This window comes from Phragmites australis, chromosome 19, assembly GCF_958298935.1.
Source record: "Phragmites australis chromosome 19, lpPhrAust1.1, whole genome shotgun sequence".
NCBI classification, from domain to species: Eukaryota; Viridiplantae; Streptophyta; class Magnoliopsida; order Poales; family Poaceae; genus Phragmites; species Phragmites australis.
In genome coordinates this window covers 24,995,003-25,007,392 of record NC_084939.1, presented here as the reverse complement: position 1 = coordinate 25,007,392, position 12,390 = coordinate 24,995,003, and the positions used below count along the sequence as shown (strand labels likewise).

Sequence of the window (12,390 nt, the reverse complement as noted above, 5' to 3'; positions counted from 1 at the left end):
CTGTTTCTAAGAAGCAGAATCTACCAAAAACCTAAACAAACAGGGTCTAAGAAAAAATAGACCTTAGACAGACTCTGTTTATGTGGAAATAAAAAACTGCAGACTCCACTTACATAAGTCTATATATGTAATTGTTTAAAACGGAAGCATACATTTACAATTTTTTATTTAAAAAATAAAATCCACTGACTTCGCTCCACTTCCACGATGCAAAGGATTCTAATAAATGCCTGAACATGTGGATCATGTGGATCTAGTTGTGACTACTGAACGTGCTACATGCTTCTTGTTATGTTGATGTATTTGCCAATTACCTGTAGTCTAGAAATTGGAAATCCCTAAAATATGGAGATGTTTGCATACAAATATGCTCCAAAATTTGCTGATTAAGCTTCGAAAATCAGATAAGACCATGTACCAGGACCCCACATGTCGCCCGATTCCCCCATGAAAGAGTTTCTACATGTGCCCTTGACACTGGCATCGGTGTCCTGATGAATTTACGAGAAAAAACTCATGCAGCTACAATCAGTTCAATTAATATTCCTAACAAGGATCACAAAGAAGCTGACAACAGCTGAAGCAACCCGGCCGTGTTGCACTCCAGCATCTGAGTATCTGATAACTCTGTCATGTATATACAAGACCACAACTTTGTCTGCATGGTATTCAGAAAAAGACAGAAAACTGTCTACCTGAACATAGTACAGGAAGAAAGGGATGTGTACTTACATCCGAGCATTGCCAATAAATACAGAGAAAAATCCTATAAAATACTGCAATAGGAACATGATTTTGTTATGAACAGAGCTTAACATATTAACAAAAGGAGTTAAATAGAATTTTCGGCGGGATTGAAATGGAACTTTCCATTTCCCCAATTTTAAGAGTTTTTACTTTTGATATGGACAAATTTTCGTTCTACCGATTGCTGACAAGAAATACACTTTTCGGTGAGATTGTATCAATTGAGCCGGAATAGGTAAGCTTTGGACAATGACAATCTGTAGCAGCTGAAGTTGTTCATGACCAAAAATAGTTCTCACTTACCACGTTTCGTCTTAAGTAACAATGCTGTGAGACCAAGAAAGTTTAGGACTTCAGTGAATCGTTTGGAAATAGGACCTTCCATCACCAATCAACAGAGCTACTAGCGATTTTTGCTGCGCCATCACAAATGCATATGCACTTCAGAGGACTGGAAGCTGCGTCGCCCTACAAAATTAGAGGAAGTTTCCTTAGAAAATGTGAATGTTATCAAAACATTCAGATTTGCAACAAAGTTACCTAAGAAAATATCAAGTCATACCAGTGGGACAAATGGAGCTACAGTCTGGTGGCAGCAAACCCCTCTTGCAATTGAATCTGATCATAGCCCCTGGAGTTTGCAGCAGATACATGGGCTGAATATGTTACATAAACTTGACTCTGTGCAGCATGCTTCGAAATACCACATCCAATCACCTTCCTTCTCAAATGTTCAGCAGCATCCCATCTCTGTGCTTCTGCATAAATATTTGATATTGTGATGTTATCTCCATCATCAATTGGCATTAGCTGATACAGTTCGTCAAAAGCCTTGTTAGCAAGGTTAATGTGTCCATGCCCTCGGCATGCTGCCAGCACCATCTTCCACAGAACAGGATTCGCCTTGATGGGCATGTCCTTAATCATTTGGTAAGCTTCATGAGCTTTCCCACAGAGGCAAAGCATATCAACCATACAGCCGTAGTGCTTCAGACTGGGCACGATTTTGTAGTCTTCAGTCATGCTTTTGAAATATGCTCTTCCCTCATTCACCAGGCCATTATGGCTGCAGGCAGTCGAGACACCCAGAAACGTGACATGATCAGGCTCAATCTTCATCGAATCAAAGAGCTCTAAGGCTTCATGCGGGCAGCCATAGAAGGACAACCCAACAATCATTGCATTCCAGCATGTAACATCCCTGATTGACATGATGTCAAAGACTTGTCTCGCGAGCTCCAACCTGCCACATTTTGCGTACATATTGACCAGAGCATTGCCAACATACCCATCAGCTGCAATGCCCTTGCTCGGTAACTGAGCTCCACATTGCACATCTGTGCGCAAGCTCTGAGAACCAACACAATTGTCCGCTCCTGGTTCCACACCATTCTCCTGCATCTCTTGGAAAACCTCCAATGCTTGGGTATACCTCCTAGCCTTCGCATAGCCACCAATCAAAGAGTTCCACGAGACAGCATCCCTCTTGGGCATGTCCCTGAAAATCATCCCCACCGCCTCATCTATATCCCCGTTGCTCACACTTCGCATGATCTCATTGTTCCACGATGATATGTTCCTCCCTGGCATCACCTGAACCACATGTTCTACACCATCCCAATCTTCAACTGCACTGTGAGACATCATTCTTCACTGGCATTTCGTCGAACACCCTCCGTGCGTCCCTGAGACGCCCAAACTTGCCATACATCGACACGAGCTCGTTTTGCACATACCGATCCTGAACACATCCCAACTTCAATAAGCGGCAATGCAGCTCGGTGCCCTTGGATGCAAAGGCCGCAGCGGCGCTGGCGCGAGAGCTGAGCTTGAAAGCGCACAAGATTTGAGGAGGGCGGGGGATACGGGGTGGGGAGGGAGAGCTTGGAGATGTGGTTGAAGAGGACGAGCGAGCAAGATGGGACGGGAGAGGAGGAGAATGTGGCGATGACAGGGCAGTAGAGGAATGGGGAGAGGGCCGGACGCTGGGAGAGGCGGCGAGGAGCAGGGGCGAAGCTAGCGTCGGAGAGAGGGGTGCATGCTCTTTACTGTTTATCGGAGCTACAATAATTTACTGTTTATTAGAGCTAATTTTATTAATACTTGTGAATGGAAAGGGGGTGTATGTGCACCCACACTCCATAACGTGGCTCCGCCACTTGCGAGGAGTAGGGCAGTAGAGAGACTAGGGGGAGGTGAGAGACGAGGGTGTGGAGGAAGGCGGGGTGGAGGAGGAGGCTGAACTTGGCGAGGAGCGCGTGGAGTTGATTGTAGGCAGCGGCGCTCCGACGAGGGAGGCGGAGGACGGCGGCCGGGGTGTACGAGTCGGGATGCGTCGATGAGTGCATGGGCTGTGGTGTGTTTGACTTTGACCATTCCTTGTGGTTGACGAGTGGGCTCAGCAGCGAACGGGCTCAGAGCCCGGTGGCGAAGTTAGGAGGGATGGAGCCGGTGGGGAGTTTGAGTTTCCAGTCTCATACGACCCTATAAAAATGAGTTTCATTGTTTAAAAAAACGAGTAGGTTTAACAGATTATCAGCTCTAATTTATAAAAAATTCACGATTACGGGGATGAGTTTTTACAGTCACGAATGTGTTCCCATTTATAACAGTCACGAAGTTGGTGTTAATCTGGGTTGGATTTGTGGAGAACACAACTAGTTTGGTAGAGTCGCCAGAGCGCTTGAGAGAGCGTGAGGCATTCACATTTCAAACTCTGAAACTAACAAAGTAACAAAGACCAATCACAAGATACGTGATTGGGAGCAAAAAATGAGAAGAGATTGTGACATGTATGCATTGCTTTGAGCCATTGACACAGACCAATCACAAGATACATCATGACCTGAAACACTCAATGGCATGGTGCATCTAGCAGAGACATTGGTGCTTCCTTCAGGAAGTAGTCAAGCGCCTTTCTATGCTAATTTTGTTTGGATGGAAAGATGCAAATAGATCTTTACCAATTATAGACATCAACTAATATCATTGGCCAAGGTCATGCCCGCAGGAGAAGTACTACCATTTCCACGACGCAATCAGTTTCTCTAGTACCTTGCATTATCTCTATCCATTTGTGTCAAGCTCTAGAGCAATTTGCTTTGAAGTCTTCCTCCGTGGATAGAGAGGAAGGCAAACCATGGCCATGTGTCCATCCATGCCCAAGGCCATCAGGTTTTCCTCTCTGAATCGACGATGCAAGCTTGATGACAACAAACCTCATTAGAAACGGAACAAATGTGCAAACCTATCATTGCAAAAGAGCCCATACGATACGATGTGTGTATAAGACAGTGGAGACCCCCGGATTGACGCAGAAAAAAAAAGAAAACGAAAAGGAAATCATCCCTTGAAGCCTCCTCCTCATCTTCGTCTTCCTCGTGCGCCGATTGAATTCGCTTCGCGCAACAAACCAAATCCCAAGAACAGAGTCGCACGCAGACATCTCATCGTCGTCATCCATCAATCTTCACATAGGAGAGGGAGAGAGGGAGAGAGAGAGAGAGAGAGATAGCAAAGGTGCAGATAGGGAGGAAAAAACTGACTTTTTTTCGCATTTAAATCCCTTGTTCCCGTGCTCTCTAATCCTGCACCCCTACCCCTTCCTCTCGCCGGCGGCGCCCAGATCGCGACTACGCCCGCGCCCCCATCCTCGCCGATCGCCCGCCCTCTGGCGAGGGACGCCCCAGCCCCAGCGTACGGTCCTTGGGGCGCCGCGGTTTCCGGCGGTTCCAGCATCGCCTCAAGTCGCCTCCTTTCGCAGTACCTTGACGCCTCCGGCTAAGGTATAAGAAGCGGTTCTTGACATCTTGTGCGCGGGCGTTGGGCTCCGACGCCCATGGTCGACATCGACGATTGCTCGCCGGCGCCCGAGCCCGAGCCCGAGCCCATATCGTCACACCCGGACCCCAACTCGATTTCCCCGGACGCTTGGCGGCGCTTCGAGAGCGCCGCGGATGCGGTGGTGCGCAAGATCCAGCCCACTGTCTCCTCCGAGCGCCTCCGCGCCGCCGTCATCGACTACGTTCAGCGCCTCTTCAGGTTCAGCGTCGGGTGTCAGGTAATCTTCCACGCTACAATTCGTTGCTGCCTTAGTATTCTAATAGCTTAAAGACTAGACCTTGATGCATCAATGGCATGGGCAGAACGCTTAGATGTTTGGATGAGTATCTGTTGTGCCATGAGCTATTGCATTCTTCGGATCATTCTGCTTGGTATGTCGTAGGAGGACACCTTAGAGTTTCAGAGTCATTGTTCATCCTTCAGGTCATGGAATTGAAGTCAAGATAACATGCTGGGTGCATTCCTGCTGCTCATTTGGTAGTTACCATGTTTGCGGTTTCATTTAGCTGTACTGTAATGGCTGACACGTGATCTTCCTAATCCTAGTGATTGCCGCGAAACTGGTATAGAAGTTATTGTATTTGAATAGTGGTCCTTTGTCGCTGGGGTTTTGATGTGTCAAGTGTTTATTGGTGATGTGTATAATTGTATTAGAGTCCTTTGTCCGTTGCGTACTTGAGTCTCCATGTGGTAAGGGGAGGTTCTATTAATGGAAGCGCGAATTGACTGTTGGCACGTGTTAAGGTACCATATTAAACACAGTAAATTGTTGATCTTGGAATGGAGGGCTGTCTACATGTACATTATTGTCCGTTTTTGACGTAGCCCTCAGTACCTTGCTCATGATATTTGTGAAGGAATAGCTGCATATTTTTTATGCCCTAGTCAAGACTGTCGGAACATCTTGAATGGACTCTTGAAATACTCTGCTATGATTTAATTGTACGATTGAATCGTATAATCTAAAGATCGCACCTGATTCTATTGAAGGTCCGTTTTTTTAAATTCTACTATGTATTTAACAATTATACATTTCTTAAATTGTTCTTTAGACACATGCAAATTCGTAGTCCAAATTAACGGCCTGTTTATATAGAAATGAATAAAAGGAACTTTACATTTGAAAGAATGCCTGCAAGTAATTAACCATAATTAGTTTTGAGAATAGGTTGAATTTGGGTATGATAATACATAAATTACACTCACGATTCTACCAAATTATGCTAGAACCATAGCAATGTGAAGAGTCTACCCAATTAAATCGGTTCAATAAATCTAGGGTCGTAGGATTGTTAGATTATAAGACTTGAATTGAGGTTAACCATGGCGTGGTTATTGAGGTTATTTTGGATTGTTGTTCGAGTGAGCAAAACACATGAGATCTAGCAAACGTTTGTCACAACTTGAGATATGCTTAACAATGTGCACTGTTACAGAGTCCATTAATGTTCGTATGTGCTTACATGTGATTAGGGAGCTACCATGGAAATGCCAGATGCCATTGTATAGAATGGTGGGGAAAGAAGTATTGTTTGAGTTTTCATTGCTCTATTGAGACTGGCCTCTTTTTTGTTTGTCATATGATGTCATGCTATATAGAATTGCAAACTTAACCTTTATGTTTGTGAATTATAGGTATTTCCATTTGGATCTGTGCCATTGAAAACCTATCTTCCTGATGGAGATATCGACTTGACCGCATTTGGCCCTGCTAGTTCTGATGAGAACCTAGCAAATGAAATACGTGGGATTCTAGAATCAGAAGAGAAGAGGAAAGATGCTGAATTTGAAGTCAAGGATGTCCAGTATATCAATGCTGAGGTTTTTCACTTTACCATATTGCTATTTGTTTTGAATATTATATGCAACTTGAAGTTAAGGGCATATATATATTTTTTTGAGGTTTTTCACTTCACTGGAGGTGTTTGTTTTGTATGTGCACTACTTGTTTAATTAACATACTGCTCCTTATCAGTGCTCATTTATGTACACTATGTAAGATTGGGAAATACTGTTTCTCTGACATCAGTGAGACATTAGTATATCAACAATTCATTGAGAAGTTTCTAACAATAAAAAAAGAAATTCTAGATAGTGATAATATACTGCAGACACTGTTTTCTGTGGGATCTTGCATTCTATGTGTAATAGTGTGGCATAGATTATTGGGGAAAGCAATTTTTCGTTTTGAACAGATAAGGACGAACATTGGGCATCGGTGAGCATGTTGTCATATATATTGTTGTATTTTTTCTTCATGATGTTTCCAATGATAGATCTTTTGGTTGGCAGGTCAAGCTGGTGAAATGCCTGGTGCAAAATATTGTTGTAGACATCTCATTCAATCAGATTGGTGGACTCTGTACACTTAGTTTTCTTGAGAAGGTAATATTTCAAAACTTGCCATGAATATATAGGTACTTGGTTCCTTGGACCCTGGATCTCTGATACTCAGCACAATAACAAAAAATGTTTCCTTCTCTTCCTACATGAGGTAGGACTTACGAGGAAGACTTCCTCTTTTGGAGCTCCTTATGGTCAGACTGCACATTGTTAAGCATATCTATAACCAATATTTGTAGGTTGATCAAATATTTGGAAAAAATCACCTCTTCAAGAGAAGCATAATTCTTATCAAAGACTGGTGTTATTATGAAAGCCGCATTCTTGGTGCTCACCATGGTTTAATTTCTACCTATGCCTTGGAGACATTAGTGCTATACATTTTCCATCTCTTCCAGAAGTCTTTGGATGGTCCATTAGCTGTAAGTAATGGCTAAAATTGTGCTTCTGCGTTTATAAGTTTTTCTTCTTCTTTTTTAAAAAAATGTCACTTTATTATCTATGGTTTTAAGGTACACACCTTAGGGGTGAAATTTCCTTCTGCAGGTTCTCTATAGGTTTCTGGACTATTATAGCAAATTTGACTGGGATAATAAGGGAATCAGCTTATTTGGTCCTGTTTCCTTATCTTCACTGCCTGAACTAGTTAGTAAGTGAACACACTCTTAATTGTGCCATATATTCTGGCAATCTGTGATTGAAAATTTTCTATAATTATTAGTCGTTGACATGGCTTTTGTTGCACAGCTGACCCACCAGATACTCGTGATGACGGCTTTCTTCCGCGGGAGGAGCTCCTCAAAGAATTTGCAGAAATGTTTAGTGTTCCCCCTAGAAACTCTGAGACAAATGCTAGAGTATTCTCTCGAAAATTTCTCAATATAGTTGATCCACTAAAGCAGAGTAACAATCTCGGGCGCAGTGTCAGCAAAGGTTTGTTTTCTGCCTCTAAATCATGAAATATGATCGTAGGAATGTATCAAGTACTCTTGAGTTTGTGTTACATATATTAGATTAATTGATAAGATTATTCTTAAACTTTCTCATCAAAGGATGCTGCTCCACTTGTTTTTGTCAAGTTTGAATACTTGTACTACAGATCGCTCAGCTAAGCTTTTGGGCTCTTTTTGTTCATGCAAAAGTTACAAAATGTTGTATTTTACGATTTTTGTTATTATGATCTGTCTCTTAATCCTTTCTCTGTCTGTTCACAAGATTAGTGATTGCATTGGCATGTGCTTGTTGAAGCCCTCATCCAGAGTTGTGCAGTTGACATGTGCTTGTTCAAATTTGCAGCTTTTATATCTACCTTGCCTAAATCTACTATTAATACTTACGAATGTCATTTGGATTGTCTTACTTCTACTACTTCGCTGCTGCACACCCAATAGATTCAATTCGATTATTCATAGAAGGAACCCTAGCCGGTTAACCAAGAAGTACCACAAGGCTCACTTGCATGCATACCCAATGCCATGTGCCGCTTGTCTAAGAACCAATCTACACAAACTTGGGCACCACTCTGCACTACCATGCTACCAGATGCTGCTGCCATCTCGTTGACACAAACATGTATATTGGTAGCACTGAAATGTTGTTAGTGTGCTAGTATTTATGGTTTTCATTTGATCTATATGAATAGCTACTGTGCACGCTGTTATGTGCATTAAGCTTTTGAATTAGTTTTTGTCATGTCCTTATTCATGCTGCTTCAAACAGATAGGATTTTTCTTCTTTTTAATTTGTTTGTCTTATTCCACTGTTCCACACACAGGAAACTTTTATCGAATACGCAGTGCATTTGATTTTGGTGCCCGGGAGCTTGGGAAGATTCTTCAAGTGCCTGCCACTTCTACTGTCAATGAAGTGAATCAGTTTTTCAGAAACACATTAAAGAGAAATCGCACTGGGTTAAGGCCAGATGTTTTAGTAAGCTCTTCTGATGGTTTGATAACTGATCATGTTACCAGTGACTCTATGTCACTGGACTTTAATGTGGAAAGAGTGAACATGGGCTGTTCACCTTTATCATACAGTAATCACTGTGGTGATTTGTCTAATCAGTTTAATAACATCAGCATTTCATGTTCCAATATTCATGGCACGATAAAGCAAAAAGAACGTAACTCTATGGCTGCACAGAAGGAGATAAAGTTTGTTTCTGGTGGGTTGCCTGATAGTGATTCCACAAATCACACAACTACAAATTCAGTGAGTATGAGGAATGATGGTGACTTATGTGAAGCTTCACCAACAACTATTGAAACCTGTACCTTGCCATCTGGGAGAGGTAACCGTGCCCCACATTTCTTTTACCAATCAGAAAATGGTAAGAAAGTTGATCTTAAAGATGATACAAATCCATCACACTGTGGGGTGTCAACAAAGCGGTTTGCAGGCAGATCTCCCCACTCGTTTGAAGTCGCTAAGCATCACAATGATTTTCCAGTAAGTTCTCCACCACTGTTCAGGCACCATGCTTACTCCTTTTCTGCTGGTTTAGTTGAGGCTCTGCCCACATCTAATTCAGTTTTTACTTCTGAGAATTCACAGCCTGGAGTTACCGCCAATGACATCGTATCAGATCTCACTGGAGATTTCAGTACAAATTACAATAATCTTCTGTACGCGCAACAATGTCAGCATGAGAATCCAACAAATCAAGTTTACTATCAAATGCTGCGCTCACCACCTGCTCAATATCAGAACACGCGGTCATCAAATGGTCATGGCAGAAGCAATGCATATGGATATGCTGGTACAAATGGCGTAGTCCCTGGTCCTCCTTATTCACCTGGCTATTTTGTGTTCAGGCCATTTTATCAAACAGATGATCCTACAGCTATGAGGGCTCGTGGTCGTGGAACAGGCACCTATTTTCCTGACCCAGTATGTTCCCTCTTTGCACGCTTTCTTATGCTTGTACAACTTGAAGCCACATTTTGAACAAGCTGCATTTGGCATTGCTCCATATGTTCTTTCAATCTTGCTTTCGATTCAACATGCCATACAGTGAATGGTTGGAGCCATAATGTACTAATATTCTTTTTCTTCAATTATCATGTTATTGGAGTTACCATTCTTATATTAATCTAGAACATAACCCAATTAGGCTAATGTTCCCACTACATAATTATATTTCTTTTGCATGGTTAGGCATCATATTTGTGCTGTTTGGGTCGATTTGTCTTGTGTTCTTGCTCTAATTTATTCTGCCTTGTTGGGCATTGCAGAATTTGCGCAAGGATAGGCCATCCAGTGGACGTGGGGAAAGAGGAAGGAATCATTTCCCACCGAATAGTTACCAAAAGTTTCACAACCATGTCAGAAGGGATATGCCTGCAGATACAAGACCTTTGGATGAATTGACCCAAGAGCTGCCATTGCAGATATATGTTCCCGGTGCATATGATCATGGAATACCCTCTCCATTAATGATACCAGTGCCATCTCCATCTCCCCAGTCTCCAAGGGATACATTGAAGGTACCAACACATTCTCCGTCTTCACAGGTTGCAAGGGATATTTTTCATGGCAATGGTTTTATGCATCCGCAAGACAGTAAACTTGGGTTTGGGACCTTGGGGATATTACCTTTGGAAGCTACCTCCAAAGACCATGCTAGCAGATCAGATTCATCTTCCAACAATCAAGCTTCTGGACCTGTGAGCCCCTTGTCTGCAGCAAAAAACCCTGAAGTTGGTTCTAACCGGTTGAGGTAAGAGTGATGTGTTCTTTTAGTTGACACAGCAATTTGATGGGATGTTCCATGTTACAAAAATAAGACAAATTTTAGCTCATTGTTAGGTTGGAGTGTCTGCAAAGTTATTAAGATTGACATGTGACATTCACACTTGTGCACTAACATGTATAGTAAATTGTACCATGGGCTCTTAAACTTTCGTGGATGTGTTTTTTAGGTCATCAAACTTGAGAACTGCTCATATACATCTCTAAGACTTGTATAATTGAGCCAGTGGAGGTCTACCCTACTTTATTGGCAATTAGAAACAGTGTGACATGCACTCTAAATTATCATTTGGTCAAGAGTTCATGAACCAAAGTTTCTGGATGTAAATTTTCAATTCTCAAGTTCATGAACCTAAGTACAGTTATACTTCACTCTAATGTTTTCTAAAGGTTCAACCGAACTGAGAAAGCATACTCGTTAGTTGTTAAGCTTGAAAATGCATCTGCTCTTCCCTTGTTTTACCACGTTCACCTTGTAGCTTTTCCACTCAGTTTTCAGGGTCTAGATCGCCTAATCTCACACTGTACAAATTACAGGAATGGCCAAACATACCATCTCAAGGACAATGGTGACTTCCCACCACTATCCAGTTGATGATTCACTGTGTATGAGAGGTGGCACAGGCCAATAGAAAATACTGATAAATGGTGTGCACTCAGTGCTGAAATAGCGCCGAGTTGCTCTGCAATGAAGTAGCAGCATTATGTACATCCTAACATTGCCTCCTCGTTCTCCAGTATTCAGACTCACCATGCCGCTGCAATGCAGCCTGTGCTTCTAGAACTCAAAATTTTTACCCCATTCCCCTACACAATTTAGAAGAACAAGAAAAAGAAGGGAGAAGGAAAGGAACAAAAAAAAGAAAGAATGCCGAGACTTGATGCCTTGTAGATACTTTTGGGGAAAAAGATCCTCTTGTTTCCTTTTTTTTACAGATAATGGCGGCCCCCTTGAGAGGGGGAAAACAGGTGATGTGGAACTAGTTCAACTCAGGGAACTGCTAGAGAGCTCTCCTAGTGTAATGACGGATAGTGTTGTAGCCACAGCTTGTGTTTGCATAGAGGCCTTGTGTTGAAGGGCCCCATGTTTGAAGTAACTTCAGCTGCTTGAAGATATGGTAGGCATAGTGAATATCTGTTAGGTTTATACTCTGAATAGAATTATTTCGGCTGTGCTCAGTGAAAATGTGGCTTCCTTTCTCTTCGTATGACTTGTGATGCTTGTTTCGACGGTTCACCGTTGCTCAGAATTACCACCAGCCAATAATACTGTTTCTTTATTTCCATATATGATGATATATTATAGCAAACAAGTTACAATTGTTTCTGCAGAATATTGTGTCAAACCTCAATTATTGCAGTCAAATCTCTAGAAAATTCCGGAGTAGGTCAAGTTGCTCTTAGCTCTTAGGTGTGTCAGTTCTTCAGGAGCTTGAGGGGCAGAATGAAACAATGGATTGATGGCTCATTTTGTCATTGCAAAAGAAGAAAACAGAAAGGGTGGCCCATTTTGGTGTACAACCCTCAGTAAATAAAAAAAAAAAACTGTGACATACATGGCTACTATTCAGGTTCTCTCCTATATTACCTTTTAAATATTGCGAGTAGTCAAAATTCTATCTCCATTTAGAAAGAAAAAAAAAGAAAGAGGGGAAGACCTAGGTTTGTCCCTCAATCTCTCAGAAAGCATAGAACGAAAAACCGACC

At 42.2% G+C, this 12,390-nt stretch overlaps 1 protein-coding gene, 1 non-coding gene and 1 pseudogene across 5 annotated transcripts; 1 reads left to right on the top strand and 2 right to left on the bottom strand.

Annotated features, from left to right (window-relative positions):
* Window positions 1–572: 572 nt before the first annotated feature.
* LOC133900303 (pentatricopeptide repeat-containing protein At1g05750, chloroplastic-like) lies at window positions 573–3,095 on the bottom strand (annotated as a pseudogene).
* Window positions 3,096–3,535: 440 nt separating this feature from the next.
* On the bottom strand, window positions 3,536–3,673 carry LOC133901120 (small nucleolar RNA snoR134). Its single transcript, XR_009906655.1, has one exon. It is a non-coding gene; the product is annotated as a small nucleolar RNA snoR134 (small nucleolar RNA).
* Window positions 3,674–3,983: 310 nt separating this feature from the next.
* On the top strand, window positions 3,984–11,887 carry LOC133901096 (uncharacterized). Of its 4 annotated transcripts, none has more exons than XM_062342388.1 (11): window positions 3,984–4,807; window positions 6,226–6,411; window positions 6,883–6,975; window positions 7,173–7,355; window positions 7,480–7,582; window positions 7,681–7,866; window positions 8,708–9,262; window positions 9,332–9,381; window positions 9,478–9,822; window positions 10,167–10,651; window positions 11,221–11,887. In XM_062342388.1, exons 1-11 carry the CDS (start codon window positions 4,586–4,588, stop codon window positions 11,276–11,278), a joined length of 2,466 nt encoding a protein of 821 aa, XP_062198372.1. In that variant the 5' UTR covers window positions 3,984–4,585; the 3' UTR covers window positions 11,279–11,887. The 4 variants fall into 4 exon arrangements, with proteins under 4 accessions (XP_062198372.1, XP_062198370.1, XP_062198373.1 ...); XM_062342389.1 differs by having other exon boundaries at window positions 3,994–4,807; window positions 9,487–9,822; XM_062342386.1 differs by having other exon boundaries at window positions 3,992–4,807; window positions 8,708–9,381.
* Window positions 11,888–12,390: the final 503 nt, after the last annotated feature.

Bases quoted from the DNA above. Each gene is read 5' to 3' on its own strand.
- LOC133901096 (XM_062342386.1), top strand. From the start codon at position 4,586: ATGGTCGACATCGACGATTGCTCGCCGGCGCCCGAGCCCGAGCCCGAG. The intron at 4,808-6,225 runs GTAATCTTCCAC...TGTGAATTATAG, and splicing joins GGTTCAGCGTCGGGTGTCAG to GTATTTCCATTTGGATCTGT. The intron at 6,412-6,882 runs GTTTTTCACTTT...TTTGGTTGGCAG, and splicing joins TCCAGTATATCAATGCTGAG to GTCAAGCTGGTGAAATGCCT.